This window comes from Anser cygnoides, chromosome 1, assembly GCF_040182565.1.
Source record: "Anser cygnoides isolate HZ-2024a breed goose chromosome 1, Taihu_goose_T2T_genome, whole genome shotgun sequence".
In the NCBI taxonomy this organism is placed as follows: Eukaryota; Metazoa; Chordata; class Aves; order Anseriformes; family Anatidae; genus Anser; species Anser cygnoides.
The window spans coordinates 211,939,582-211,962,160 of record NC_089873.1 but is presented as its reverse complement, the minus strand read 5'-3'; the positions used below and the strand labels follow the sequence as shown (position 1 = coordinate 211,962,160).

General features: G+C 69.3%; 1 protein-coding gene across 3 annotated transcripts; it reads right to left on the bottom strand.

Annotated features, from left to right (window-relative positions):
• Positions 1 to 88: 88 nt before the first annotated feature.
• NUMA1 (nuclear mitotic apparatus protein 1) lies at positions 89 to 22,522 on the bottom strand. 3 transcript variants are annotated; one of them, XM_066990088.1, is made up of 27 exons: positions 22,477 to 22,522; positions 20,351 to 20,449; positions 16,570 to 16,642; positions 15,904 to 15,992; positions 14,681 to 14,760; positions 13,984 to 14,066; positions 13,699 to 13,779; positions 13,490 to 13,574; positions 12,667 to 12,796; positions 11,973 to 12,130; positions 11,170 to 11,287; positions 10,198 to 10,315; positions 9,767 to 9,907; positions 9,512 to 9,634; positions 5,477 to 9,031; positions 4,929 to 4,970; positions 3,734 to 3,802; positions 3,459 to 3,569; positions 3,157 to 3,375; positions 2,914 to 3,071; positions 2,565 to 2,811; positions 2,208 to 2,487; positions 1,977 to 2,113; positions 1,643 to 1,858; positions 1,241 to 1,351; positions 958 to 1,125; positions 89 to 662 (listed from the first exon to the last, which is right to left on the bottom strand). In XM_066990088.1, exons 3-27 carry the CDS (start codon positions 16,609 to 16,611, stop codon positions 627 to 629), a joined length of 6,597 nt encoding a protein of 2,198 aa, XP_066846189.1. In that variant the 5' UTR covers positions 16,612 to 16,642; positions 20,351 to 20,449; positions 22,477 to 22,522; the 3' UTR covers positions 89 to 626. The 3 variants fall into 3 exon arrangements, with proteins under 3 accessions (XP_066846189.1, XP_047909190.2, XP_047909186.2); XM_048053233.2 differs by lacking the exons at positions 20,351 to 20,449; positions 22,477 to 22,522 and adding an exon at positions 16,795 to 17,602; XM_048053229.2 differs by lacking the exons at positions 20,351 to 20,449; positions 22,477 to 22,522 and adding an exon at positions 16,795 to 17,580 and having other exon boundaries at positions 12,667 to 12,793.
• Between the last annotated feature and the right edge of the window lie 57 nt (positions 22,523 to 22,579).

Genomic DNA, 22,579 nt, shown 5'->3' with positions numbered 1-22,579 from the left:
TGTACAACCCACCCCGGGCACCCACCCAGCACAGCCGCACATAAAGAGCGGGCCCTGCAGCGGGGCTGGGACACACCAAGTCTAGGACTCAGCAGGAGAAAAATACAATTTATTTACAAGTAGAAACACTTTAAAAATGTCTCCTCTTGCCCCAGGAGTGCCGCAGGGTGAGAGCAGGCAGCAGGGAACCAGGTTCTCGCCGGGGGTGTGTGGCCCTGCCCAGCCTGGCTGTCCCCTTCCCCTCGCCCTGGTCCCCAGGGGCTCCCAAACCCCTGGCAGCTCTGCCCCGGTCTGATGCTGGGCCAGCCCCCCCCCCTGCTTCCCCCCCAGCCCTGGGAGGGTTCAAACCCCTGTGGCAGGGCAGGATTTGGCCCTGCACAGAGACTGGGGCGGCCCTGGGGCAAAGCAGAGCCGGGACAGGGGCACGGAGGTGGCCCGGGGGAGCAAACGCGCCCCACGCAGCTCAGCAGTGTTACTGGGACACGCAGAGCAATGTCGGGGGGGGGGGCGATGGCCCCAAGCACCCCTGGCACTGCTCCCGGTCCCGGTGCTGCTGGGGCTGGCAGGGAGAGGCGAGGGGCAGCGGCTGGGTCCGGGCAGAGCTGGCGGCGCGGGGCTGGGGACCCTCAGAACTTGGTGTCCTTGAGCGCCCTGCGACTGGCCTGGAAGAGAGAGCAGAGGGTTGGGGGGGGTCACCCCTGGGTGGGGGGCAGTGGAGGCAGCTGTGCCTGCACCCACGGCCTCGGCGGCGCAGCGGGGACGGCCACCCCACCCCGACAGCAGGACCCGGTCCCGCTGCCCCACGGAAATGGGGCCGGGCATGAGGCCGTGCCTCACAGCCATCTGCTCTCCAGCTCACGTGCCCCATAGCGGGGGCGTGGGGTGAGCTTGTGCTTCCCCTCCCCACGCCCCGGGAGGGGGGGGGGGGCCTCAGGGACGACCCCCCCCTTTGCCCACCTTGCCCTTGGGGGACTTGGCGGAGGCGATGCGGGGCGAGCGGCGCGTGGTGCCGTGGGGCGAGTTCTTGGGGGTGGCTTTGCGGCTGGCGGCCCGGCGCAGGAGGCTGTTCCCCAGCTTCTTCGGGGTGTTGAGGATGCTGAACGCCATCGACTGGCGCCTCTCGGCCTGCGGGGGAGGACGTGGGGCTGTGAGGAGCTCTGGGCAGGACGGGGGGGGGGGGGGGTCCCAGGGGGGTCCCGGCCCCCCTCCTCTGCTCTCCAGCCCCCACGGCCCCACTCGCCTGCTTGCTGGGTGCCTGCTGCTCGCTCCGCCGGCTGACCTGGGAGCTGCGCCGCTCGCCGCGGTCCCGGGGGGTCTGGGGACGCGGGAAGCAGCTGACGGGCTTCTTGGACTGGAAGAGAGGGGACAAGGGGGGGGGGGACCTCAGCTGGGGGCCAGGCCCGTGGGACCACATCCCTGGGAGCACACAGCGAGGAGGGGAGTGACTGCAGCAGAGCCTGGGGGGACGCTGGGGGAGGCAGAAGGGCTCGGAGCTGTCCCCCCCCAGTGCGCCAGCCCTGTCCCACTGGAGGCACTGGCCCCAGGGGTCCCCATGCGCAGCCATAACCAGGTCCCTGGCAGCACCCCCCCAACTCCTCCGGCTCCTGGGGGTGCCTGCGGTGGGCCCAGGGGCTCTGCTCACCTCGGGGGTCTCGGGGCCCTGGTGGGACTCATCCGAGAGCCGCTTGCGCTGCTGCCGGGTGGTGATGCCCCCGGCCCAGCCCGCGCTCAGGGTGCTGCGGCGGGCGGCCGTGCTCGCGGCGATCTGCGCGGGCTGCATGCTGGCGCGCCGCAGCGTCTCCTTGGGGTCGCCCGTCTTCATCTCCTCGTCCGTGATGGTGCCCAGCGAGTTGGAGGGCTGAGGAGGGGGCGATGCTGAGGGGGCTGCCCTGGGGGCCAGCCGTCTCCAGCACTGGCCTACGGGCACAGCGGGGACGGGGACGGGGCAGGGGCAGCCCCAAAAACTGCCCCCTTACCCGGCTCTCCAGGGGGTAGCAGGTCTTCAGGTGGGGCGGGCAGGCGCGGTTGCGCTGCTGCAGCTCGGCGATGCGGTTCCAGTCGTCCAGCTGCTCCGGCTCGTCCTGGCACGTCCCCAGGTAGATGCTGCTCCGGCCTAAAACCGAAGCGGTGAGGGCTGGGGGGGCAGCAAGGCGCAGCCCCCAGCCCCCCCCCCCCCCCCCCAGCAGCATCCCCCTGCCCCGACTCACCCAGGCTGGAGCTGCTGCCCGCCTGCGAGCGCCTCAGGGAGCTGCGCGTGGCCGGCCGGTAGCCGGGGAGGCTGAGCAGCGCCGAGTGGCCGGGGGTCTCCTGCGGGGAGGAGGTCTCGGGCTTGGCGAGGGATTCCTGCGAGGGGAAGCTGGCGAGGGAGCGGGCAGAGGTGGCCGAGCGCAGCCGGCCCTTGCCCGGGGCGGCTTTTTGGGGCTGCTCCGAGCGGACGCTGCAGAAGGACGTGTCTGCGCTGAGCGGTTCCTCCGTCTTGGGCTCTTTCTGGGAGAGGAAAAAAAAACCAGGGTCAGAGCCCGCGGCGAGCCCCCGGGCCGCGCTGCGTCGTGCCGTGCCCTCACTTTCGTCATGGTGATGTTGATGATCTGCGTGGTGCGGCGCCGCGCCGAGCGGGTCCTGCAGCCCGAGTCGAGGGAGAGGTCGCCCAGGGAGCTGGCGCTGCCCTCCAGCTTGGACTGCGTGCGGCTGGGGATGGGCGTGAAGTAGAGGCTCTCCAGGGACTCCACCTTGCGGGGCAGCCGCTGGGACGCCCGCGACTCCGCGCTGTCTGGCACGGCCGAGGCCTCCGACTGCGAGCGGGCAGCCTTCCTGCGGGACAGGGGGGAGGGCGACGCGAGGGTTCGCCACCAGGAGCCAGAGTTTGTGATGCTGGCAGCAGAACCGGGCCCCCCGAGCCGCGGAGAGCGTTACCTGGTGGAGTTGAGGGGCTGCAGCTCGTCGAGGCTGAGGTCGAGGCTGTCGGTGCTGAGGTCGGCGGGCTTTTCACGGAAGCCTTCCCGGCTCTTCAGCGTGTCCGCCGTCACCTGGAACTTGCCGAGCTCCCGCAGCTGCCGATCGGCAAACTCCACCTGGGAGAGGAGCAGTGAGAGGCAGGCCCTGCGAGGCGAGGAGGAGGAGGAGGAGGAAGGCAGAGCCCCGCCGCGCCGTGCCCACCTGAGCCTCCAGGCTGCGGACCTGGCTGGTGAGGTTCCTGCAGTTCAGCTCTGACTCCTTGGCCTGCAGGACGCTCTGCTGCAGCTCCTTGGCCAGCCTCTCCGACTCCGTCCTGAGCTCCGCGTTCTCCTTCTGCAGCTGCTCCATCGCCTTCAGCTTCTCCGCCAGGTCCTGGTTCTGCTGCTTCTTTGCGTCGTAGTGAGTTTTCGCCTTCTCCATCTAGGAAGAAGCGGAAGGAAGAAAACCTGCAGCCCATCGAGCCTCCCACAGGGCAGGGCTGGGGCTGGCGGCTCGCAGCCTACCTGGGCTTTGTAGTGCTCGGCTGCCTGCTCCTTCTGGGCCAGCTGCTCCTGCAGCTCGGCCACCTTCTCCTGCTGGCGGGTGGCCTCGGTCTGCAGCTCGCCTTCCAGCACCTGCTCGTGGGGAGGGAAGGCAGCGAGTCAGAGCCGCCCCCATCCCTGTGCCACCCGAGCAGCACAGCCACAGCTCTCGGGGAGCCGAAGAGGCCACCAAGAGCCACGGGGCTCGCCGGAGACAGCCCGGCTCAGGACACAGCTTCAGGTCCCTGTCGACTCACCTTAACTCGCTGCTGCTGGGTGCGGGTGGCCTTCTCGTGCTGGGTCAGCTTTTTATTCAGCTCCTCCACCTGGAAGGGCACGGATTTGTTACACCAGCCCCGGGCACAGGGCTCCTGGCCGCAAACTCCCCCCTGCCACAACCAGCCCCGGTTGTGAATTCCTCCCTCCCACGGCCCCGGTGCGCAGGACGGCTCCCAGCACCCCGCGCCCAGCACCCCGCGTGTCGGTTAGCGGACCCGAGGCAGGCAGCTTAGGGCTGCCCCGTGTTAGTCCCTGCGGGGAAGAGAAGAGCTTTGCTCTACAAGCACAGAGCCGCCAGGCACTAGAAGCAAACCGCGACCCTCTCAGCGGGGAGGACGAGAGGAGACGGGGCGCAGCACGGCATGCGGCACCGCGTCCCCCCCGCACCCTCAGCTGGAGGAACCGCCTCCGCTGCCAACGGTTTGCTGCGGGATAAAGCAGCAGGAGGCCCAGCCCCGCGGGGCTGCTCCATGCCAAATTTCAGCACGGGGCTCCAAGGGGCTGTTGCCACCCCGGGCACAAGGCGTCCCCCTGAGGGACTGGGGCGGCTGCCTCCAGCTCGCCCCGTGCGCAGCCAGGCCGGGCGTCCTGCGGCAGCACCGGGGGCTGGGGAGGGGGCTGGGGGTGAGGATGGGGATGCTTTGTCCCTCCCACAAGCCGATGGCCCCTCTTGGCCCCACAGGCTCCTGGCCACATGTGGGGCAGGGGCTGGGGGCAGCCTCTGGAGCGGGCATCGGCCACATCTGCTTGAGCAGCAGCGGTTCCCAAGTGCTGGCTCCGAGAAGGGCACTGCTTAAAAAATAATAATAATAAAAAGGCATCTCCAGCCAAGTCTGCGTTTTGTGCAACCTCGGTGCTCTCCTCCCAGCGTCAGCCTGCCCCCCTCGGTTAAAGAGGGTGGAAAAAAAGGGGTGCTCCCAGCTCGCCAGCACCTCCTCTCTGAGGACAAGGCAGCTCCGAGCTGAGGACTCGTGGGCCCCCGTTCCTACTCCCCACGGGGCGGATGCGCGAGCCCAGAGACCTGGAGCAAAGCAGCGCCTGCGGCACGCGCTCCGGGGACACCCCGCAGCAGGGTCCCCGCTGCAAACAGTTCACAAGGAGGCGGCTCTGCTGGGAAGCGGCCGGGGCCACGCACCGTCACCGTTTAAGCAGCCGGCACTTCGCATGCGTTACCTGCTTAGCTTGCTCTTTCTGAAATACCTCTAGCTGCTCCACCTGTCGCGGGGCGAGCACAAAAGGCAGACGTGAGCACATCGCGGGCGCAGGGCACGCTGCCCCTCGCGGGGCCAGACCCCCCCAGCTCCCACGCCAAGCGGCCCAGGCTAAGGAGGACTCAGGTCTGTAGGAGATCCAAGCCCTGCTGACACTTCATTCCCCACGCACCTTTGTGAATTTGGGCCCTAAGAACCCCCCCCCGGCTTAGGAACAAAAGGGGTGGTGTGGGAGCAGAGCCCTGGCTGCGGAGGGCAGTGGCTTTTGGCGAGCAAGTTCACAGGCAACCAACGTGGCTGGAAGCCACCAGAGCCCTGCCAGTAAGTGAGGGGCAAGGCTCTGGAGGAGCTGACGTGTTCCCTCAGCGGGACAGAGCTGCCCAGAGCAGCCTCACGGCCAGGGAAAGCGAGACTGAGGGGGGCCAGATGAGCCCCTTCCCCACCAGGCTCTGCCTGCGCTCCCCCAGCCCGCGTCGGGCACCCGAGCGGGGAGGTCCGCGAGCCCCTTACCTGAGACATCAGCTTCTGCCTCTCCTCCTGGAACTTCTGCCTCTCCTCCAGCACCTTCACCTTGGCGTTCTCGTACTTATTGCTCATCGCCTCCAGCTTCTTCGCCACCTCCTCGACCTCCTGCCGGCTGCCCGCCACGAGCTTCTCCGACTCCAGCCGCAGCCGCTCCAGCTCCCGCGCGTGCTTCTCCCTCGCCTGGCCCAGCTCCGCGTCCAGCCGCTGCTGCCCGCGGCTCGAGGTCTCGCTCAGCCCCCGGTTCTCCTCGGCCAGCCTGGCGTTGGCCTGCTGCAGCCCCGCCAGCCGCTCGGCGTAGCTCGCCGCCTCCTTCTGCAGCCGCTGCAGCGCCCGCTCCTGCTCCGCCGCCCGCTCCCGCAGGGCCGGCACCTCGGCCGCCTCCAGCTTGCTCCGGGCCAGCTCTGCCTGCAGCACGCCGGCGGCTTTCGCCCTCTGCTCCAGGTCGTCGCGGTGCTTGCTCTCCAGGGAGGCTCGCTCAGCCTGCAGCTGCTGGCAGAGGTGCTTGAGCGGCACCAGCTCGCCGGCCAGCGCCTGGGCGCTGCTGAGCTCCTGCTGCAGGGAGGAGAGGAGCTGCTCCTTCTGGAAGTACTTGTCCTGGCAGACCTTCACCTCCTGCCGGAGCTCTTCCTCGCGTTCGCTTTGGCAGTGGCGGTCCCTCTTCAGGGCCTCGATGGTCAGCCGCTGCTTCTCCAGCTCCTCCTGGCACCGCTGCACCTCCACCTTCATCAGCGAGCACCTCTCGGCCGCCCGCGAGGCGGCGGTGGCCATCTCCGCCTGCAGCACCCGCAGCCGCTCTTCCAGCTTCTTGCTCTTCTCCGACTCGGCCACGATCAGGCGCTTCAGCTCCTTGCTCTCCCCCTCCTTCTCGGTGACCTGCCGGTGCAGGATGGACACCTCGTGCTCCAGGCTGCCGATCAGGCTGTTCTTCCTCTCCATCTCCTGGATGCACTGGGAGATCTGCTCCTTCCAGCTCTCCTCCGACCTGCCCTTCTCCTGAGCCGAGGCGCGGAGGGACGCCAGCTCCTTCTCCGCCGCGGCGATGGCGTTCCTGCTCTGGGACAGCTCTTTGCCCTTGTCCTGCAGCTCTTTCCTCAGCGTCTCCACGGCGCCGTCCTGCAGAGCTTGGGCTGATCGCGCGGCCTCCAGCAGCTTCTGCAGCTCCGAGGCCTTCTCCCTGTGCTGAGCCGCCTCCCTCCTCGAGGCCTCCAGCTCCGCTTGCTGGTGCTGGGACGCAGCAGCCCGGGCCTCGGCCGCCGCCTTCTCCAGCGCAGCGATGGTGTCCTGCTGGTCCCGGCACCTCTGCTCCAGCCTCTCCACCTCCAAACTCAGCGTCTGAGCCTCTTTCAGCTTCTCCTGGTACAGGTCTTGACTTGAGCTGGATTCCTGCTCTCTGTGGCGGATCTTCTCCTCCAGGCTTTTGAGGGACACCTCCTTTGAGTACACTGCCTTGATGCTGTCCATCTCGGCGTCGCGGGCCCTGGCAGCCCCCAGGAAGCCCTGCAGCTCGTTGTCCACCTTGGAAGCCCGCTCCTTCACCGCCTCCACCGAGGCGAGCTCGCCCTTCAGCTTGCTGACCGTCTTCTGCAGGTCCCTCAGCTCCTCGCCCCGCGAGACGTTCTTCAGCCGCAGCTCATCCAGCTCGCCCTCCTTCTCCTCGATGAGCTCCAGGGAGCGGGCCAGCTCCTCCTGGTGCGCCGACCGCTCCACCCTCTGCTCGTTGATGGAGTTCTGCAGCTGCACCTCCAGCTCTGCCTTGCGGGCTTTCTCGGCGGCGCAGTCCGCCTTGGCTTGCTCCAGCTCCTTCTGCAGGCGCTTCGCCTCCTCGTCCCGGCGCGCCAGGTCCTGCCCGTGCTTCTGCAGCGCCTCCTCCAGCCCCGCGCTCAGCCGCGCCACCTCGCCGGCCAGCCGCTCCGCCTCGCGCTCCCGCTCCCGCAGCCTCTCGCCCTCCTGCTCCCCGCGGTGCCTGGCCGTGGCTTCGAGCTCCTTGCGCTTGAGCTTCTCCTCGGACAACTCCTTGGAGACGCCCTCGAGCGCCTCGGCCGCCCGCCGCACCTCCGCCTCCAGCTGAGCCACGCGCTCGGCCGCCGCTCGCTCGGAGGCCGCCACCTTCTCCTGCAGGGCGGAGACGTCGGCCCTCAGCTTCTGCCCCTCGCCCTCCTTCTCCTTCGCCTGCGCCCAGGCGCTGGACAAGTCGGCCTGGAGCGCGGCCAGCCGGTCCTGGTGCTCGCTGGCCAGGCGCTTCGCTTGGGCCTCCAGCTCTTCCACCTTCTCCTGCTCGGCCTGCAGCTGCTGGCAGGCCTGGCCGTGCTCCCTGCTCAGCGCCCTCACCCTCTCCTCCAGCCTCCCGCGCTCTCCTTCCTCCCCCTTGGCAGCCGAGGACGCCTCTGCCAGCTGCCGCTGCAGCGCCGCCGTCTTCTCCCTGCACTCCTCGCCCAGCTGCTGCAGCTGCGCCTCCAGCGCCTGCCTCCTCGCCAGCTCCTCGCCCCTCTCCTGCAGCGCCTGGTCGCGGCGCTGCGCGAGCTGCTGCCTCTCCGACTCCAGCTCCGCTATCCTGGCCAGGTTCCCCTCCAGGCTCTCGGCCGCCCTCCTCTTCTCGTCCTCCAGGATGCCCTCGGTGTTTCGCACCGACTCCTCCAGGAAGAGCAGCCGCTCCTGCAGGCGCGCGTTCTCCTTGGCCACCTTCTCCCGGTCGGCCAGCTTCTGCTGGCTCTCCTTCAGCCTGCCCTCCAGCTCTCGCAGCTGGGCTTTCAGCGCCTCAGCCGTCCCCACCTGGGCCGTGCTCTGCTGGCACTGGGCGGTGAGCTCCAGGACGCGGCCTTCCAGCTCGCGGACCTTCTGGCTCAGCTCAGCCTTCTCCTGCTGCATTTCCAGGGACGAGGCTTGGCAGGCCTCTCGGGCTTTCTCCAGGCTCTGCAGCTGGCCGCTCAGGGCTACCAGCTGCGCCTCCTTGGCCTGCTGGAAGCGCTGCAGCTCCTGCAGGGCCGCGTCCCTCTCCTGGGCGGCTTTCTCGCACTCGGCGCCGAGGGCGGCCAGCTGCCTGGCTTCCCCTTCCATCTCCTGCGTGACCCGCGCCAGCTTCTCCTCGCTGTGCTTCAGGCTGCCGCTCAGCTGCTCCACGCGGCGGCTCAGCCCGGCGACGGCCTCCTGCGAGGCTTGCTCCCGGCGCCGCAGGTCCTCCGCCTGCGCCCGCTCCTGCTCCACCTGCTGCTGCAGCCCGGCCGCCTCCTGCTCCCTCTGCAGCAGGAAGCCGTTCAGCTTCTCCACCTCGGCCGTCAGCGCGTCCACCTGGGCCGTCAGGCGCGCCTCCTGCGCCCGCAGGTCCTGCTCCAGCTGCTCCTTGGCCAGGCGCAGCTCGGCGAGGGAGCCCTGGAGGCTGGCGATGAGCCCGCCGAGCTGGAGCTTCTCCTCCTCGAAGCGGCTGCGCTCGGCCTGCAGGGCTGCCTCCCGCTGGCTCTTCTCCTCCTCCAGGCGCAGGATGGAGGCCTGGAGCTCGATCACTTGGGCGGTGAGGCTGGACACCTCCTGCTTTAGCTCTTCCAGCTGGCAGAGGGAAGAGGAAGGAGGAAAAAAAAGAAAACAAAAACATCCCCAGACGTTACTCAAGCGGTACCCAACAGTTTCACAAGAGCTTCACGCCAGCGGGAGCAGCCGGGCACGCTCCCTCCCTCCCTCCCTGAGCCCCCCGCACCCCCACGAGCCCTGCCTTCAAACGCCTTGGGCCATTTCTGAGAGCAAACTCCTTATTCCACCACGCATTTGTGCACACCACGCACAAATGCAGCTCCGTCCCCAGCTGCCCTGCGCTACTGGGGCTGGGGCGGCCGGCAGCAATGCGGGGAGCTGTTCCCAAACACTGCGTGCACGGGGCGCTCAGCCCCACGGCACCCACAGACAGCACCCAGCTCTGTCCCCTCTGCCCCCTGACCGCCCCCTCCCCACGCCGGGGCAGGCTTTGCTGGGCACTGCTCCACAGCCGGAGGAGTTTTGGGCCGGCTCTCCTCACTGGAGATCTGTCTGTACCTTCAGGATGTCGCCCATGACCTCGCCCTTCTCCTGCGTGCTGCGGTCCCCCAGCTTGGCCAGCTGGTCCTCCAGCAGGGAGATCTTCCCCTGGAGAATCTCGATCTTCTCCTCCAGGCATTTCTGGGGACAGAGACGGGTGATGGAGCAGGGCAGAAGGCAGGGCAGCCAGGGGCAGTCACCGAGCTTTTTTCTGCGAGCTTTCTGACAGCCTCGTCTCGTGCTTTGTCGCCGGCGTGACGGCCGCAGCCTCACCTTCTCCTGCAGGGCAGCCCGCAGCTCGCCCTCCAGCTGCGCCTGCTTTTCCTGGGACTGCGTCAGGGCGGCGTTGTGCTCCTCGGAGAGCTCGTTCAGGGCGTCCTGCAGCTGCACCAGGTGGCTGGCGATCTCCCGCAGCTGCGGAGGGAAGCAGGGCAGGCAGCAGTCAGTCTGAGCTCACCCCGCACGGAAACAGCCGGGGCCATCCCAAATCCTGGGTGCTCGCGGGGCCTCGTCAGCCACCCTGCATCCAAGGCACCGAACGCGGGCAACGTCCCTTAGAGACTGGGGAGGCCAAAGCCAAAATGTAGCTGGTGCCCGGTGAGCCGTGGGAAGCACAGCGAACACAGCCTGAATTTTTAAGGCCGATGTTGCCCTTGGTCTGAGGGGTGCAGGGGTACAAATCTGGGGACAGCGCTCCTCCGTACCTTGAAGGAAAGGTCCCCGTTCTCCTCGGAGAGCTGGTTGATCTTCCGATCCATCTGGCCTTTCTCGGTCTTCAGGTCCTGGCACTGCTTCAGGGCCTCGTGCAAGCGCACCAGCAGGCTGCGGGAGAGGAGAGCAGGACAGGTGAGGGCACCGCTGGGCTGACGCTGCGGGGTACTGCCGGGGAAGGTACCCGGTGTACTGTGTGGCAGTGAGAGGGCACCGTGACAAACCCAGCCCAAAGCTGGGCCCTGGCGCTGCCGGGTAGAGCAGGGCCGGGGCAGGTGGTTGTGTTCTGCAGGGCCCTGAGCACCCTGAGCCGAAGGGAGAGGCAGCTAGCCCTCTGCAGTGTAAAACACATCAAAGAATCACCCCCCCAGGCTGGAGCTGGGCGTCCTTCCCAAGCAAACACACCACTGGGAAAGGGACAGGGCAGGGACTGGGACAGCACAGCAGGCGAATTTCAAGCCCAGATCAGATCTGATCAAACTCGTGGGCGAGCAGCTGGGGAAGGGGAAAGGGTCGAGAGCTCCATCCACTGCCATCAGCCTCAGAGTTTCAGGCCAAAACCAGTTCTGGGCTCACTTAGCTGCAGCCCGTCATGAGCTGGGTGGCCTGTGCTGAAGATTCCTGCACCGAACACAACGGCTGGGCTCCAGCAATGCAAACCTTTGGGAAACAGCATCCAACATCTCCCCGAAAGCTTTCAGGGACACAGAGCCTGTCCCAGAGCTGGGAAAGCCTCCCCGTAGGCTGTAGCCTCTTCTGGAGGGCTACATTTGGGGCAGTGTGCCCTTTTCCCATAAAGGAGCTGGCTGCTGACGTGCAGAAGTGGCCGAGAGCAGCAGAATGATATGCCCTCAGCCCTGGCTTGTGTATTACCAGGGAAAAGACGGACAGCACGGAGCCGAAGGACGTGGGAGTGCCGAGGAGCGGCCCAGCAGGCGGGCAGCAGAAGCCCCCGGGGGCGTTACCTCTCGTTCTTCTCCCTCAGCTCCTCCATCTCCTTGGGCTCCAGCTGGTCGGCAGCCTGCCTCTCGTTGAGCAGAGTCAAGCGGTCGATCCGGTGCTGCATCATGGTGATCTGCGCCTCTGCGGCGAGAGAAGGGAGGTGGAAACGGGCGCGTCACCATCTCCTGCTGCACGGCCCCGGCAGCAGGGCGGGAGCTCTGTCCTCCCCCCAGCTCTCAGGAAACACTGAGCGAGGACCCAGGAGCCAGGCTGGCAGCGCCGCCGTGGGGCACCAGCACAGCTCCAGGTGCCTTCTGTTGCTCAGGATATACAAGGGGACGTAAGAGGGAAGGAGGAACCCGCCGTCCGTACGCGCCACGGGAAATCCCCGGCGCAGAGAGCGTTCGAGACGTGGGTGGGAAGGCTGCTACGCCCGCCAGCCTGTTCCCAGCCGTTTGGCAGCAGGACTAACAGCAACCTCCAAGATCTGCCTGCTCGGAGTTGTTATGACAGCGCTGGAGCTGCCTTGGCTCCCCCCAGCACTGCTCTCTGCAGCACGTTTTGTTCCAGGCTAACAGGCAAGGCTCCTTGGTGCAGCCGTGGCCCCACAGAGGCACGGCCAGCCCCAAGGTGCCCGGGCTGCTCGGGACGGCAGAAAAGCCCCAAAACCGCAGGCTGCGCTCACCTGGGGTCCAGCAGGACAGACCGTGCCCGAGCACAGGGCGCAGGGGGGTCAGAGCTGTTACAGCAAGTCCCAGAACCCACAGGAGGTCTCAGTCCCAGAGACCCCCCCCCTGCACCCCAGGACGCCCCGCCAGCTACCGACCCTTTTCCGTGATGAGCTTGCGGTTCTCTGCCAGCTCCAGCTCCAGCTCGTCCCGGTTGTCCCTCTCCACAGCCAGCTGCTTCTTCAGCCGCCTCAGCTGGAACTGGGGGGTCTGCATGACGTCCCCCACGGGCGAGGCCGGCGGGCCGGGCAGGATGCTGCGGGACCACAACGCCTCGCTCGGTTATCCGGAGGGGCAGGGAGGAGCTCCCGGTGCTCCCAGACCCGCTGCGATGCCACCACCCGAGCAGGAATCCCCCTGTCCCAGCCCAGCGCCAGCCTCTAGCCCGGGGGTACGAAGCCAGCTCCGGGACAGAGCGTCCTTCCCCTTTCCACCGCTGCCAGAGCCTGTCGCAGAGCAGTCAGCGTGCTCCAGAGGTGGAGGTTTAACGCTTGCTGCCAGAATGGCAGCAGTGATGCAAGCCTGGCCCTCCTCAAGCCACCCCAGGACAGGAGAGGACCACGACCTGCTCCGGGAAGTGTCTGTGCTAGCGGCAGAGCCAAAAAATAACTGGGGTAAGAGCAGCACAGAGCAGCCTGGCCGCAGCTCACAACCATACATCACAACGCCGAGCCCAAGGTGCCTGCACCAGGAGAGCACCGTGGCAAGCAGGGGTCCTCCTAGGGGTGTGTGGGTGCACCCCAAGGACACTTGTGGGTCCCATCGTCCGTTCTCCCCCCCCCCGGTACGTACCTGTTGACGCTGGAGGAGGAGGCGACCTTCTGCAGCTCCAGGAAGCGCACCTCGCGCGCCTGCGGGTGGGGGAGCCCCGGCGAGCGCTCCTCCGAGCCGCTGCTGCACGCGCCGGGCGAGGGCTGCGGTGCTGGAACACGGGAGCGAGGGGCAGGTGAGGGGCAGGCCACGGGCCTCGGGCTCACACCGGGAGGGTTTGCAGAGGTGGAGCCTCAGCTCTGAACGCCCAGGTGACCGCAGGCTCCCTCCGGGACGGGTCAGCCCGGCCAAAAAGCTGGAACAGGCCTCACATCCCTCCTGCCCCCCTCCACCCACACAGCGGGAATGCGCCCGGCCCCCCAGCTCCGTCCCCAGGGGCCTGTTCTCAGGGGAGACGAGGCTGTGCTTTGTCCTGTCCTTTGTCCCCTTACGGGACGCTTTTGTGGTGCTCAGTGCGACAGGCAGCAGCCCGGGGCCGTGGGCTGGTTGGCAGCTGGAGCAGTGCAAACGGGGGAAAAACCAGCAGTTTTTATGCTCTGGAAAAAAGCCACCTGCGCTGCTCAGATGCTAGCAGCACGGGAGCCGGGCAGCGCGCAGCACTTGGAACATCTCACCCTGCTGCAGAAGTGAGGGCCTGTCTCTGTGCCCCCCTGCTGGCGCCTGGACATTGCCACAACAAAGACAAACAACCTTTCATTGTTAACAAGGTGCTGCACAGATGCCAGCTAGGGAAAACCCACGTCTGACAGCCTGCTCTCCCTGCACAAGGTTCATCTAACGCCAGCCCATCGGTGCCCGCAGCACAGGCTCGCGGGGTGGGCACCGCGCCGGGCACCGCGCTCACCTCTCCTCTGCAGAAACGCCTCCAGGTTCTCAGTCAGGCTCTCCTCGTTGTCCAGCACGAACTTGAGGATGTTTGCCAGCTCGACCTGCGCCAGAGGAGCCGGGGCTTAGCCGCTGCCCTGCGGCAGCTCTGGGACCGAGGGGCCGGTGCTGGCTGCGGGGGACGCGGGCGGGCGCCCACCCGGCCCCTGGCTGGCACCAGGGCAGTACCTGGGTCTGGTAGTCGAACTCGTTCCAGTTCCCGGAGCTCTTGCTGCTCATGGAGCTGTGGTACAGCAGCAGCACGGCCACCTGCAACGAGGCAGAGCATCAGGAGAGGAGCCGGGCAGCACCAGCCACGTGCGGGTTTGGCCCCCGAGCCGCTCAGCACCCTGGGGTGCAGCCCCCCACCCATCTCGGGGCCCAGGGACACGGCTGTCCCTTCCAGACCCCACGCTTGGTACGTGGCAGCAGGGACTCGATCCGGGACAGAGGACCCCTTAGGCACGGCGGTACCTTGGCCAACTCCAGCTCTTCTCCCTCCAGGAGCTTCTGCGCTGACACCAGGTTCTCGGTGGTCGATTTGTGCTTGCAGAGCTCTGCAACACCAAATGGGATCTCCAGTCACACGGGGGCCCTGCCACCGACTGGGGACGAGCAGCAGAGGGAGGAGGAGGGAGGCAGAGTGATGGGAACGGCTTCGTGGTGGAATACGTCACCCACCACCCCTCGGCGGGTGTCCATCACCCCCAGGCCAGGGGCTCGCTCCGAGGGGCGCCGTGGATGCTCGCCCTTGGAGAAGGGGCCCGGGCGGCGAGGCACCAGTGGGGCTGCGCCACGGAGCTGAGCCACCAGCGCACAGCCCCTGGTGTTACCCGTGGCTGGGTTTTTTCCCCCCTTGCCCTCAGCCCTCTGACCACCCTCGGGATCGCTCTGTGCCTTTTGCTGCTCCGCCATCAGCACCAGCCCGGCTGCTGCGCTGCGAGGTGGGACACGGCACCTCCGCGCCCAGCGCCCCTGCTGCGGTGAGTACTCCCCAGCTGGATTTGGCCAGCAAGGACTTCCCAGATTGGATTTGGGCAGCCCTGCCTGCACCGAGCAGAGCTGGCGGTGCGGCCGGGGTCACCCGCTGCCCGTGGTGTGCGCAGGCACAGCACCGAGCCCTGGCAGACGTGGGCACGGGGCTGCTGCGCCCCTCGGCGCAGGCTCTTACTCTGCAGAAAGCTGCGGATGAAGGCTGCTCGCTCCGGCAGGGGCTGCTCCAGGGCAGACTGCCCCTCCTCGGTCTTGTGGCTGCAAGAGAGCGCAGGCGGCCGCGTCAGAGCTTTACGGAGAGGCTGAACAAAGGCTGCCTTCACGGAGAGGCAGCTCCTTGCAAGCAGGGGCTTTCCCGGGGCCACCTCGGTAGCGAAGCGAGCAATCCCCCACCGCGCCAGAACCGTGTGGGCGAGTGAGCCCCACGCGCCTCTGCCCCCCGCCCTGGAGCCCGCGCCGGATTTAAGGGGGGGAACTGAGGCTGCCCCTGCCATGGCTCTGGTCCAAGACCAGGCTTTTGCTCAGCGGCAGCCAACACAAACGGCGGCCACGTGCCTAAGACCCGCGCCGGCCTGCGCTCCGCTGGGATTGCATCCGAACCCTCGGCTGCTCTCAGACCGCCAGACGCGGGGACTTGCCGGGGAAGGTGCAGGCACGAGGATTTCCCGTTCCCCGGTGCCGTGGGATCTCCCGGCCCCCTCCGACCAAAGGCAGCTCGCCCTCGGGGCAGCCCCTGCGACGCCCTCCCTGCCACCACCCCCTTCCCAAGCCGCGGTCGGGTCGGGTCGGGCCGGGCCGGCTGCCTGCTGAGCACACCCCGGTGATCCCTGCTAATCCCAGCCACAGCTCGGGCCGGGGAGGTTGAGCAGGTCCGGCTAAATATATCCCAGCTCCCTCCTGCCCGCCCAGCGCCCTCAGCGCCCCGCTCGGAGCAGGCTCTCGTTACGCCGCGCTGCAGTTAATTATAGCAGGCAGGCTCCGAGCGGTGCTCGGCCGGGGCGCAGCCTCGCAGCCGCCCCCCCCCCCCAGCGCCTCGCCGGGTCGCTAATTAAGCGCGTGCCCCGTCCTAGCTCCAGCGCCCGCTGCGGTTTACGGCTTTCAGTCAGCCCCGCTCACAGGGGACAAGCGCAGCTCCTGGGACTGGAGTTCCTCCATCCCTGCCCCGAGCACGGCCCCGCACCTCGTGCTCGGGAGCGGCCCCCCGTTCCCCGAGAGCCATCGGGACAGCGCCACGGGGCAGAGCTGCCGCTCCTTAAGCTGCTGCACAGACCCTGAGCTTCCTCGGGACCCCCCAGGCTGAGGCTCAGGACAACTCGCCGGCTGTTTCCTCGCCCAAGCAGCAGAGGAACCGCATAAAGTTCCACGTACGCGCACGCGGCCAGGAGAGCCCCCGGGACTCACATTTCGTTGATGATCTGGATGAAAACGCGGCAGTCCTGGAGCTGCGAGAGGTCCCCGAGGGGATCTGCGCACACCTTGGTGCTGTTCACCTGGGGAGGGGACGGGACGGTGAGCAGGCAGCGGCCCGGCAGCCGCGCCACAGCACCCCCGCCTCCCCCACCAGTGGGACCAGTGCTGGTGGCGCAGGGACCCCCCCCCTTCCCAGTGCCCCGCCGGGACGAACGGAGGCAATGCCCGCACCCAGCCCCTGGGCAGCCCCCATCGGGACAGGCTGGCACGCAGCCCGCTCGTCACGGTGATGCTTCGCCCAGACACGGCACAGCTCTGTCCCCGTCCGTGGATGCTCTTTAAGGTCCCTTCCCACCCAAACCATCCTGCGATTTACGAGGCAGGACCCGCAGGACGTTTTTGGCCCAGCTCCTCCCGCCTTCCACGCCGGCCGTGCCCTCCGGGCTGGTTTCCAAGGCAGGACCGAGCCCTCCCAGCGCTTCGGGCTGCTCGGCAGGAGCAAGCCCCCTCCTACAAACCCCACCGTGACCAGCCCCGGCGTCGAGCTGCCGACGGAGGGTCCCCAGCCCGGGCGGCAGCGCCCGCAGGGGCAGCAGCCGAGCCCCCCCAGCACCGCCGCCAGCCGCAGAGCCGCTCCGGGGCGCGGCGATGCCTTACCCAAGTGAGGAGAGCCGCGGCTCTCGTGGCGTGGAGAGGCATCTCTGCGAGGCTGCCGGATCGCTGCCCGGACCTAGGAATGCCAACGGAGGAGGAAAAAAGAAAAAAAAAATATGCAATTAAAGGCCAAACGTAGCAATTACATTCCTGTACAGCCCGCACGTGACGCCGGGCACCGGTGCCTGTCGGAGCAGGATCTGCCCTCTGCCCGACGCGCTGTGTTACCGGGGGCAGCGGCCGGCGTCCTCATTTTCGGTCCGGAGAAGCAAGGAACAGCAGGGCTGGAGAAACAGCGGGGCTCCGGGCTCCCTGTCCCCGGCTGTCCCCCCCCGCGGGTCGGAGCGCCCGCTCGAGCACGAGCGTCCCCGAGGCAGGCCGGGAGGGATGCTTCCAGCCTCACGTCGCGAGGGGACGGCGGCGGAGGGGGCGCGGGGGGGGAGCAGCCGGCGGCCAAGCCAAGCGACAGCACAGAGCAGCAATTGTAGTCGGGTGACCCAAATTCCCCGGGGAACGCACGGCCGGGAGAGCGACGCGGCGCCTCCGCGGGGCAGCGCCCAGGTGCGGCCAGGAGCCCGGTGCCGGCCGCGGCGCTGCCCGGGCGCCCTCGGCTCCGCTCGGCGAGCTGGGGACGGGGCACGAGGAGGGGGAACGGCACCGGCGGCCGTGGCCGCCCGGGTCTCCCCGCTGAGATTTGGGGACGTTCGCACGGAGGCTCCGCCGTTTCCTCCTCCTCTAGGAGCCCGCCGCTGGGGAGCACAGAGCCTTCCCGCTAACTTCCCGAGCTCGGGAGGCCGGCGAGAGGCTGCACCCGGAGCCCCGGCTCTGCCGCCGCCGCCCTCGCTGTGGCAGGATCCCAGGACCCGTCCCCGCCGCAGGCACGGGGCCGCTCCGCCTCCCAGGGGCTCCGACGAGGGAGAAACCCGGCGGCGAGCCGCGGGGCCTCTGCCGAGCGCGGGGGGTCTGGCGTGCCGGGCGAGAGCCCGTCCGGGTGCCCCGGCCCTCCCGCACCTCCCAACCTTTCCAGCGCCTCCTTCCGCGCCCTCCTTCCCCCCCCGCCCCGGCTCACCGCCAGCTTTTCAGGAGAAATTGAACATCTGCCGTGCAGCACCGGGGCCTGCGCAGCCCCCGGGGAAGGCTGCTTCGGCTCCCGAGCCAAAACCTGCCGGTGACGGCGGTGCCACCGCCGGCACGTCCCCCGGCGCCCTCGCCTTGCGCCGCGGCCGCGCTGCCCCAGCCCCGCTCCCTGCCGCAGGAAGCCGCCCTCCAGCCCGGCCTGTCTTTCAGGTCTCGCCCCGGTGGCGTAAATCAGCCCGGTCACGGCTCCGTCCCCCCCGGGGTCCTGGGCGCTGCCCGTCCCTGCCCGCGGCAGCGGGGGCTATCTCGGCGCTGCAGCAGCCTCCTTGCCGCGGCCGGTGCTGCCCTCGCGGAGATAGCATCTATCGGGGAGCCCCAGCATCCCAGGCCGGCTCCGGCTCCCTGCAGGAAACCCAGGTCTCAGCGCCAGAGGAAAACGGCACGGCTCAGGGCTGGGAAGCTACCCGCGCTCGGGGAGAGGCCGGCACGGCGCCGGGAGGCACGGCTGTCCCGGAGGCGGGGAGAGCAGAGCTTCCGTAGGCGCAACGGGGAAGGAAAAGGGGGAAAAAAAAACACGCAAAAAGAGCGAACCCACCGGGCTGGCGGGGCTCAGAGCCAAGCCCTGCCTTCGGGACGGTGCCGAGGTGCCGCGGGTTGCTGCCCGGCCCGCTGCGAGCTCCCCGAGCACCGTTGTCCTCCCCGCTCCTGCCGGGCCGCGCCGGTGCCAGCAGCACGTGGACTCTGCTCTCCCCGTCCCCGTCCCCGTGCCCCCGGGCCGGCAGCACCCGGCTGCGGTGCCAGGACCCCAGGGCCATGCAGGCAGCCCCCAGGCGTCCCCGCCAGGCTCCACGGGGCTCCCTGCTCCCCACGGAGCCCGCTGCTCCCCAGGCGAGCGGCAAGGCCGAGGCTCGGCTGGGCAGGATGCGACCTGGGGACGCCCGTCTCTCGTTTCACATCAGGAATTCCTCCGCTGTGCCCGGCCCCGAGCTCCTTGCCGGGCGCGGGGAGGGCACAGGGCTGCCCCCGGTCCCGTGGGACGGCAGCAGGGGCTGGAAGGAGCGCGGGGAGGCCGCCAGCCGGGACGTCCCCGCGGCTGCGGCGGTGCCGACGTGCGGAGGGCCGGCGGCAGGGACGCGGGAGCACTGCCAGCTCCCCCCGCAGCGACCTTTGCCTCTGCCGTCCCCGGTGCCACCCCCGAGAACCCTGCCGCGGGGTGCCGGTGGGGGCTGAGCAGGGCCAGAAATAACCCAAAAAAAGCCCACCTGGGGATATCCACCAGGATATCAGAGCCTGGAAGGAGGGACAGGGCGAGCGGCCGTGCCCGGGCAGCACGGCGCCCGGTGCTCCAGGGCCCTCTCCGTGCCCCGGTTCTTCACCACCGCCGTGTCCCTGCCGGTGCTGCTGCCCCGGGGGTGCTCCCTACGGCACCCTGACCCCCCACCAGCCGGTCCGGAGGCTCATCCAGGCACCAAATCCCCGCAGAAATCTGCGGGGTAACGCCGCCGGGAGCCCAGATCCAGCCCCGACCATCCCCGGAAGCTTTGGCCGCCGCGGATGTTTTAAGGCAGCCCAGGCGCCGCGGCTCGGGCTGCTCGGAGACACGAAGCACCTGCAGCCCGCCCGGGCTTGGCCGGAGCTCCGGGCGCTGGGGAGGAAGGAGCCCCCCCGGCTCCAGGCGCGGGAGCTGGGCTAAAAACAGCTCATCCCCGCGGCTGAGGCACGCAGCTCCCCTGCGCACGGACGGACGGACAGCGGGGGCACGGCAGGCTTTCTCCATCCTGGCAGCTCCGGGGAGCATCAGCGCTCCCGGGGCAGGATCTGGCCCCGGCACCATCCAAAATTCCTCTTGCCGAGCGCGAACGCAGCCCCCGAGCCGCTCGCCCCCCAGCTCCAGCATGCCGGGAGCGGGGCGGCTCCGCGGGTACAGCTACCGGGGCTCTTCCACCCTCGACCCCCTTCCCCCTCTGGACCCCTCCGACGGCAGCACAGAGCCCCCCGTGAACGTGGACCCACTGCAGGAAGACGTCGGGCTCCGCATGAAGGCAGCGGGGGGGGAACGACCGCGGGGCTCAGCAGCGCGAACACGAAGGCTGCACGGCTCCTTCCCTGCCCTGGGGACCAGACGGGGGGGGGAAACCCAAGGGGCTGGGGGGTGCTGAGCCCCGGCGGGGGCACGGGGACGTCCCCACGGCGTCGTCCCCTGCTGTCCCCCCCCCCCCCAGCGCCCGCTCCAGTCAAAACACGGCGTTACGCAAGCGGGCGCCTTCCTCCGGGCTTCGCAGCCAGCCAAGGAGCCGCGCGCGTAGGGCCGGGGAGGGGGGGGGACGCGCACCCTGAGCCCCCCGCCCCACAGAAAGCGCCTGGTGTCGCCCCCAGCCCCACGCCGGACGGCCCCACGGACACGGGGGGCTGGTAGCAGGAGGGGGGGGACGCGGGCAGAGCCGCCCCGCGCAGGCGGCCGAGCTCCCGGATGTTGGCGAGCGCAACTTGGCCGCGCGCCCCGGCCCCGCGTTCGCACCTCGGGGACGCGGCGGTGCCGAGGGCGGGGGTCCGGGGGGGGGGGCTGCACCGGGCCGGGAGCCACGGGCTGCCCCCCGCCACCGCCTCCTCCTCCTCCTCTTCCTCCTCCTCCTTCCTTCCCCCCCCCCCCCCCAGCCCCGTTCGGAACAAGCACGGAAGCCGGACAAAGTCTTTGTTCGGGCCTTACCGGAGCGCTACGGCCACCACCCGTGCCTCGTCGTCACTCCGCCATCCGTGTGCGGCCCCCCCCCCCGAAACCCCTCGGAGGCCGGGGCGGCGAGCGGCCCTGCACAAAAGAAAAAGTTGTGTTGGGTTTCGGCCGGGGCTGGCAGGAGATGGTTCCCCTTCCTGGCCCGCGGCCACCCCACGTCACGGCAGGGCTGCGCTCGTTAAAGGCGCACGGCACAAAAAGCCGCCGGCTCCGTGCGGCGAGGGAAGGGGGGCAAAGGGAAGCCCCCCGCCCATCGGGGGGGGCCTCCCCGTGGGGCCGTGGGATGGGGGCGGCGTGGGGGGACCGGCCCTGGGGGTGCGTGGGGACCCTCGGCGAGAGGGTGCCGGGGCCCCGCGGCGGCCTCGAGACCTGGCGGTTTGGGGTTTAAAGCACGGAAATGGGTAAAAGTGATTCTCTGCGCTGAGCGAAGCAGCGCCTCGCCTTCCCCTGCCTCCTCGCTCCGTTTGGAAACGTCCCCGACCCCGGAGCCACAGGCTTGAGGACGTGGGCAGTCGCCGGACAGCAGCCAGCCAAGGGGAACGTCACGGTGTAAAGCACCATCCTGAGAGCCGCCTGAACCCGGCCGGGGGCTCCGCAGCCCCCCGGCGACCCGAGCCGAAGCCTCTCCTCTAAATCCATCCCAGGGGTGCAGCGGGGGGGCTGCGGAGAGAAGCAGCGGTGGAAAGCGAAAGGTGTGAGCCCGCAGCAGCCCTGTGCCGTGCTGAGTGCTGGGACACGGTGAGCTGCAGGCACCCCCACGGCCCTGCGATCCCCCAGACCCTGGGGTCCCGGAGCCGCTGGCCCAGCCCCACGTCCCGGCGGCTGCCGGAGACCCCGCGGAGGAGCCCCCAGCCCCTCTCCGGGCAGCCTGTGCCAGGGCTCCGGCACCCGCCCGGCACAGCAGCGCTGCCTGGGGCCCAGAGGGCACCTCCCGGCCTCCAGGCTGGGCCCGGGGCCTCTGCTCCTGGCCCTGGGCACCCCCGGCGAGAGCCCGGCTCCGGCCTCTGCGCAGCTCCCCGCAGGCCCCGGCAGCCGCGGGGGAGCTCCCCCGGGGCAGGGCCTCCCCCCCCCAGGCTCCTGCAGCCCCCTCCCCAGCCCGGCCACGTCCCTCAGGAGGCCACCACAGCCCCGTGGTGCCGCAGCCAGCTCTGTGCCACCCGCGGGGTGCTCCCTGCCCCGCCACCACTGCGTTTATGAAGACGTTGAACAGGACCCGACCCCCCCCCGGGGCTGCGCCCCCGGCCTGCAGCCGGCCCCCACGGCACCGCTCGGCGCTTCGGGCTCACCACCAGCCCCCACCTCGCGGCCGGCCCACCCGGCCCGCACCACCACGGCCTCCCTGTGGGGAATGGCAAGGCCGGAGCAACCCGGTCCGGTGGGAGGTGTCCCCGGGGGGTTGGCACCGGCTGATCCCCGAGGTCCCTCCCAGCCCGAACTGCTCCCTGAGGGGGTTCCGTGGTCTCGGGGGATGGAGATAACGGCCCCCCTGCGCCCAGCAGCACGGCACCCACGGCTCCCCCCAACACCGGGCCCAGGACTTTATCAGAGCAGCTTGTGGGGCTGCTCGGGGTGGGTTCCCCTGGGTGAACCCAGGCCGGTTTCTCCTCCTCCCGACTGCCTCCTCCTTCCTGCGCTGGGACGGAGGCGAGGCGGCCGCCTGGAGCCCCTGGGGCCTTCTGGCCCTTCCTGAGGACAGGCCCGGCTTCTGCTTCCCCCCAGCCCTCGGGGGCCTGTCCCGCCTGCCCCAGTCGGGCCGGGACGACAGAGCGCGGCCCTGCGGGGACGCTCGCAGCTCCCCCAGCGCTTCTGTGGGATCCCACCTGGCCCATGGGCTTGTAACCCGGAGCCATGTGAGGGTTGTTAAAGCCCCCCAGGACCACCTGCCCCAACCACCCCCCTACCACCACTGTCCCCCACCAAACCATGTCCCCAAGCACCACGTCCAGCCTTGCCTCGAACACCCCCAGGGACGGGGACGGGGACTCCCCCACCTCCCTGGGCAACCCGTCCCTGTGCCTGACGGCTCTCTGCTGAGCAGAAATGTCTCCTCATGTCCCACCTGCCCCCCCCGAGGCCGTTCCCTCGGGCCCTATCACGGTTACCTGCGAGCAGAGGCCGACCCCCAGCTCCCCACCCCTCCCTCAGGGAGCTGCACAGAGCGAGGCCCCCCCTCCCCTCCCCCTCCACCCCGCCCCTATAGGCCCC